At 34.3% G+C, this 7,238-nt stretch overlaps 1 protein-coding gene across 1 annotated transcript; it reads left to right on the forward strand.

Annotated features, from left to right (window-relative positions):
• Positions 1-713: 713 nt before the first annotated feature.
• rab38a (RAB38a, member RAS oncogene family) lies at positions 714-6,839 on the forward strand. Its single transcript, XM_073818200.1, has 3 exons — positions 714-915; positions 3,327-3,607; positions 6,612-6,839. The coding sequence occupies exons 1-3, from the start codon at positions 714-716 to the stop codon at positions 6,762-6,764; spliced, it is 636 nt and encodes a 211-aa protein (XP_073674301.1). The 3' UTR covers positions 6,765-6,839.
• The last annotated feature ends 399 nt before the right edge of the window (positions 6,840-7,238 follow it).

Here is a 7,238-nt window from a genome sequence, read left to right on the forward strand (position 1 = left end):
ATTACTGATTCTTGGCCATTCTAACAATTACAATAGGGTTTGAAGATGTTGTGAGTACTACAATCCCTCCAAGTTTCAAATCTCTACGACTTACAGTTTGGTCTGGTCTGCCCTAACAGTTTTAGGTGGAGATTGCTGATTCTTGGCCATTCTAACAATTACAGGGTTTGAACCCATAATAAAGCTGCTTCTTTCGATCCCCTTATTTTGTACAACTGCAAAAACTGTGTATAAAAACAATAGTATATGCAATGTCCACATTTAGGTAGATAACAGTGTGTTTTGTTTTACTGACAGCTTTAGTACCAGGTTTAACAGGCAGCAAGCACAGCTACAATGGTATATTTGTAGGATAATCAGTGTAAACCAATAATAGGGCCTAGACTTATTGGTGAAGAAAACTTCAAAAGTTTTTTGAGGGCCTGATCCTCACACGTATGGTAAGTACACTTAACAGCATTGGTTTTTGGTACTTTTTGTTAGTGTTTAGTGTGTACTGTAGTAATTATGATCTCTTTTTCTACAACTGTACTTACCAACTGTACTTTCTGAAGTTTCAAGAGGCAAACCCTCAGTCTCCTCACGTCTCTGGTCTCATGCTCGACTGACGAGTCACAAGTTGCGCTTTTCTCTCCGCGGGGCGTTTCTGTTTCTTCCCTCAGAGTCTGACTGCGGATCACACGCGTCCATGTTCGCCTCTATCTCACACAACCATGCAGAACCATCACTTAAAGGAACACTTGTATAAAATCCTGGTGATCGGGGATCTTGGTGTGGGGAAAACAAGCATCATTAAACGCTACGTGCACCAGAACTTCTCAGCAAACTACCGCGCAACGATCGGCGTGGATTTCGCGCTCAAAGTTCTCAACCTGGAGCAGGAAACCGTCCGACTACAACTCTGGGACATCGCTGGTAATTCAAAATTATTTATTTGTTTATTTATTTAAAATTATAAATAATAATAGAAACAAAATATTTTTAAAATTTGTGTAGTTATATTTGTATGTTAGACATTATTGATGTGCGTGTTTTTTTTTTTTTTTTACATTAACTTCTCACAAAGTTTGAATAACTCGCATAATATTTTATTAGATATATAATAAACTCGTATTCCGCTCAATTATCCCTGAATTTATTAAATATAAATGATTCAATATTAGGCCTACTGCTGTTTTCCTTCTGATACTGAAACTACCAGATAAGTTCTTTCATGTTGTATGCTAATATATAATTTTATATAAATGCTTTATGTAACTTTCTAATGTTGTTATGTGGACCAAACAACCCAATTACGAACCCGCATTGTTTTACTCTCTTGAATAACGGTCCTCCCGCGCGCGCTCTGCGCGGTCATGTGTTCGCCGCTCATGTGAGGGAGATTTCCACCTAAAAAAAAAAAAAAAAAAACAGAAGGAAAACAGGGAAGGTCGTTGTAAATTGATGAAATGACCAGGGACATCAGACAGGAGCGTGATTTAACATTGTGAAGCCCGTTCTCAAGAGAAAATAAACAAATCAACTCAATTATAGAGGTATCTGAGCACTTAAATACGTTTACGTGACAGAATGTCATTCCACTTGATACTAAAAAGACATATATTCTTAAGAAAGCGTTATTTCTTTTGTTGTAAATGTCACCTTGTTTATTTCTCAGTTGGTAGAGTTATTTATAAAGGATATCTGATGTTGCTGCATGCACTAGCCAAAATATGTTTTGCTAACGTTCCCAGAACTGGGTTAATTGCATTTAATCTGGATTACATTATCAGATTCCAAAATTAAGAATTTGTAATTAATTGCATTACATTTTAAAATATTTGTAATCAGTTACTTTTTATGGATTACATATTATTTACACAAGACGACATTTTTTGTAATTTATTGATTCTCCATATTCCCTCTTTTTAGTCTTACATTTTAATTTCTAAAATAGCCTACTGCTATATTTAGGAAGGCTTCAGGTTTTGTGGACATTCAAAAAAATATCAGTCATTTGACCACTGATTTGCAAAAATCATTTCATTTTTAAGAAGTGTTTCAGCTACTGATGAACACATTAATTTTATTTGAAGTATTACTCTGTAGGTTATTTAATCATTTATTTCTATGTCTTTGGAAGGCTTTTTTTTTTCTTTCAAACACATTAATGCACAAATTTACAGAAACTTTTTTTTGTCATCGGATCCATACCTCACCTAATATATTTACTTAAAGTACATCTGATATTTAAAAAAATATTTTAATAATTATCACATTTGCATGCTCATTGGTCCTCTGACACTGGTTATGGTCACATGATGACATGACATGCAGGTAAACAAATAAAAAATATTATTATTATTTTTTTTATTGATTTTAAAACTATTTTAATTTAACACTTTTTTTAGGATTTAATTAATAATTAGCTTTTCATTAAACTTGTAACCCCCCTGCAATTCTTTCACAAACACCAGTTTGGAAAACCTTGATGTAATGTAAGGTTCAATGCACTTCATGTTGTTAATAACAACAAATGGAATATATTTAAATCGATGTGATAAATGAATTAGGTCAAAAGTAATCTGATTACATTATATACATTATAAGTAATTTTTGTCATGTAATTTGGAATCAGTAACGGATTACAATTGTAAGTAATCTACCCAGCTCTGAACAGTCCTGTCTAGTTATGAAAACAATATTTCTATATATTCTCTGAACATCCAAATGGTCCAGTTTTAAAATGATTTTTTTTTATTTAAAATCTTGTTTATGCGAGCATTCCATTTTAGAATTTTGCAAACATTATGTAACGCTACTTTTCATTATTCTCTGAACATTCTGAAACAAGTAGCAATACAACTTGAAACATTAATAACTTAAAAAGAAAGTTGCCAGAAAGTTCTGTGAGTGTTCTCTGTTAGCTAGGCAATTTCCATTGCTCTCTTCAGAGTTTCTTAGTCTTCACTACACTGCTCCAGTAACTTCTGACACTAATCCTGAGCGCTGAGCTTTAGGTTTAATGGCATGAGGCTGGAGCTCAGTGAAGTTGATCAATATGAGCCGTTGGAATGTGTTTTTCCTCATTAACGATATCCAGGCTTTAGTTCGGACCCTTGGAAATGCGTACAAGAATCTCAAAGTACCATCACGTGGATCGCAGAGAAAAGCAGAGAGATTGAAATTCTCTCACATTCACCCTAGGCTTCATCTGAAAATAAACCTCTCATTGTTGTCTTTGTGTTCAGCTATGATCACCATGAAGTCACGGTGAAATATGTGTTCATGACCTATATAGCTGGTCGTCTCTCATCCGGTTTGTTCTGTCTCGATGTCTTCCACAGGCCAGGAGCGGTTTGGGAACATGACGCGGGTGTATTATCGAGAGGCAATGGGAGCCTTCATTGTTTTCGACGTCACACGGCCGTCGACGTTTGAGGCGGTGATGAAGTGGAAGGAGGATCTTGATGCCAAGCTGAGTTTATCCAACGGGAAACAAGTGGCGGCTGTGTTGCTCGCCAACAAGTGCGATCAGGGCAGAGATGTTCTCACCAACAATGGCATCAAGATGGAGCAGTTCTGCCAGGAGAATGGCTTCGTGGGATGGTTTGAAACTTCAGCCAAGGTATCAGTTTGCATATCGCCATCAGAGCGATATTCACGATCACTGTGTACAGGGGTTAATAGGTCAAGTGAAAGGTCAGTGAGGTTAAAGAGTAAATTTGATCTAGTTTCCATTCTGTTTGTGGTTTAATTGCTTGAGACACTTATTCAACACATGACACAAGCTCATTCTTGGAAGCTTGTTTCCACTATGGGTTTAAAAAAAACATAAATGCGACTTTTTAATCACAAAATTCTGATTTTTTTCTTACAATATTGAGTTTACATATTTCAATTGTCTTTTTTCTCAGTTTTGATTTTTTTTAAATAATCGTAGTACAGGTCCTTTTCAAAAAATTAGCATATTGTGATAAAGTTCATTATTTTCTGTAATGTACTGATAAACATTAGACTTTCATATATTTTAGATTCATTACTACACAACTGAAGTAGTTCAAGCCTTTTATTGTTTTAATATTGATGATTTTGGCATACAGCTCATGAAAACCCAAAATTCCTATCTCAAAAAAATTAGCATATTTCATCCGACCAATAAAAGAAAAGTGTTTTTAATACAAAAAAGTCAACTTTCAAATAATTATGTTCAGTTATGCACTCAATACTTGGTCGGGAATCCTTTTGCAGAAATGACTGCTTCAATGCGGCGTGGCATGGAGGCAATAGAAAATAATGAACTTTATCACAATATGCTAATTTTTTTAAAAGGACATGTATGTTAAAATTTCAATTGTGAGATATAAACTCAACTCTGATTTCAGAGATTACATATACATTAAATATATACAGAGTTTCATTTACTATTTTTTAGTGGTGCAACGGATCACAAAACTCACGGTTCGGATCATATCACGGATTTGGAGTCACGGAGATTTTTATTTTTTTTGCAATTACGAGATTAAAAAAAATACCATTTAATTTAAAAAAATTATTCCATGGCAGAAACAAGTTTTGTGTTGGTTCAATTTCTGTTCACCAAGGCTGCATTTATTTAATCAAAAATACAGTAAAAACAGTAAAATTGTAAAATATTTTTACAATTTAAAATAACTGTTTTTTATGTGAATATATTGAACAATGTATTTCATTCCTGATGCAAAGCTGAATTTTCAGTATCATTACTCCTTCAGAAATCATTCCAATATGCTGATTTGCTGCTCAAGAAACATTTCTGATTATTATCACTGTTGAAAAAGAACAGCATTTACTTGAAATAGAAATCTTTTGTAACATTAGAAATGTCTTTACTGTCACTTTTTATCAATTAAATGCATCATTGATGAATAAACTCCTACTGACCCCAAACTTTTGACGGCAGAGTATACAGAATGAATGAGCTGTTAGATTTCTCTTGTGCTCCATATTCTGACATTTTGTCACAATTCTGGTTTAAAAAAAAACAATTGCAAGCTGTTAAATAAATAACTGTGAGATATAAACACAATTCGGAGAAAAGGTCTCAATTAACTTAACTTTTTTTCCATGGCAGGAGAAAAAACAACAGAACTGTAAACATACAATTTTATGAATAAAAGGCTTTGCACGATATATGTTAACTCTTCTAAGAAGAAAAGTCAGAATTGTCACAACTGCATATTCTTTGGTGAAAAAAAAACAATTCTGAGTTTTTATCTCACAATTTTGAGAATAGTTTTTTGCACAAATGTCAGAATTGTGAGATCAGAAGTTTTCATTTTTTTATTCCATGTGTCGATTTAATTTATGCTCACCAAGGCTGCATTTATTTGATCCAAAATACAGTAAAATTGTGAAATATTATTACAATTTAAAGTTACTGTGTTCTATGTGAATACATTGTAAACTGTAATTTATTCCTGTAATGCAAAGCTGCATTTTCAGCATTATCACATTTTTTGCTGCTCAAGAAACATTTCTGATTATCATCAATGTTGAAAATAGAAAGTTCAAAAGAACAGCATTTATTTGAAATAGAAATCTTTTGTAAGATTATATGTGACCCTGGACCACAAAACCAGTCATAAGGTTAAATTTGACAAAACTGAGATTTATACATCATATGAAAGCTCAATAAATAAGCTTTCTATTGATGTATGGTTTGTTAGGATAGTACAATATTTGGCCGAGATACATCTATTTGAAATCAGAAATCTGAGGATGCAAAAAAATCAAAAAGACTGAGAAAATCACCTTTAAAGTTGTCCAAATTAGGTTCTTAACAATGCATATTACAAATCAAAAATTACATTTTGATATGTTTACAGTAGGAATTTTACAAAAAATCTTCATGGAACATGAACTTTACTTAATTTCTTAATGATTTTTGGCATAAAAGAAAAATCAAAAATTTTGACCCATGCAATGTATTTTTGGCTATTGCTACAAATATACCCCAGCGACTTAAGACTGGTTTTGTGGTCCAGGGTCACATATAATCTTACAAAAGATTTCTATTTCAAATAAATGCTGTTCTTTTGAACTTTCTATTTTCAACATTGATGATAATCAGAAATGTTTCTTGAGCAGCAAAAAATGTGATAATGCTTAAAATGCAGCTTTGCATTACAGGAATAAATTACAGTTTACAATGTATTCACATAGAACACAGTAACTTTAAATTGTAATAATATTTCACAATTTTACTGTATTTTTGATCAATTTAATGCATCCTCGCTGAAACTTTTGAACAGTACTGTATGCAAATTGAATAAGCTGTTAGAGTTCTCCTTTTGTGCTCCATGGAAGAAAAATGATGACAGAACTCTAATTTTTTGGATGAACTATTTTATTGAAAGACAGTAAAGGCTTGTCTGACCTTCCAGGCTGTTTCATAGACAGACAGGTGTGTGTTTGTGTGTGAAGAAGATTAGAGCTGACAAAAGCGCTCACACACTTTCCGCTGACTCGCAGTCCTTGGGCTACAGTATGTCATGAATATTCACGAGCTAATTAATGCAGTCACAGCCAGAGATGAGGTGTGTGAACACTGACAGGAAAGGTACTATCACTCTCTCTTTCTCTCTCTCCAGGAGAATATTAATATAGATGAAGCCGCACACTGTCTGGTGAAGCACATTATAGCTAATGAGAATGATCTGCTGCAGTCAGAGGTTGCAGACACCATCTCGCCGCAGCAGGAGTCCAGCCGCGGAGGAGCCTGTTCCTCGTGTTTCAGGTCCTGAAGAAGATCACCAGAGGAGCACTTCACCATTCAACCTCATCTTGGCTCTTTCAGGTCTTTCCGTCACGTTTCTTCTCATCTCATGTCATCTCATTCACGTCTCCTCTCGTCTCTCTTTATCTGTGTCAGCGCCGGGGAGGCAACCCTGTCGCCGTGTCTCGGTTTCCATGGTAACAAGACTTATCGAACACTCTGCGGAGCAGAAAATGTTTTAAGAGAAAGAGACAGCGGTGAGAAATTCATCTGCAGATGAGAACTTCACGAGAACGTCAGGTTCTGCAGAATCAAAACCCCAAAGCTGCATTTTAACATCCATTCAGTGATTTTATTATCATTTTACTGACTCGCTTTGCTGTTAATTCATATTTTTACTGACCAACGGAAAGTGGCTGAATAAGCAAAGCCAGCAAATAAAAAACATAATATTTTTGGCCTCCGAATTCATGAGCATGGCTTCTTTTAAAACAGCCATGCT

This window comes from Garra rufa, chromosome 14 (genome assembly GCF_049309525.1).
Source record: "Garra rufa chromosome 14, GarRuf1.0, whole genome shotgun sequence".
Lineage (NCBI taxonomy): Eukaryota > Metazoa > Chordata > Actinopteri > Cypriniformes > Cyprinidae > Garra > Garra rufa.

Excerpts from the sequence above, each read along its gene's own strand:
- rab38a (XM_073818200.1), top strand. The coding sequence starts at position 714 with ATGCAGAACCATCACTTAAAGGAACACTTGTATAAAATCCTGGTGATC. Across the intron at positions 916-3,326 it reads ACAACTCTGGGACATCGCTG|GCCAGGAGCGGTTTGGGAAC; the intron begins GTAATTCAAAAT and ends TGTCTTCCACAG. Across the intron at positions 3,608-6,611 it reads GGTTTGAAACTTCAGCCAAG|GAGAATATTAATATAGATGA; the intron begins GTATCAGTTTGC and ends CTCTCTCTCCAG.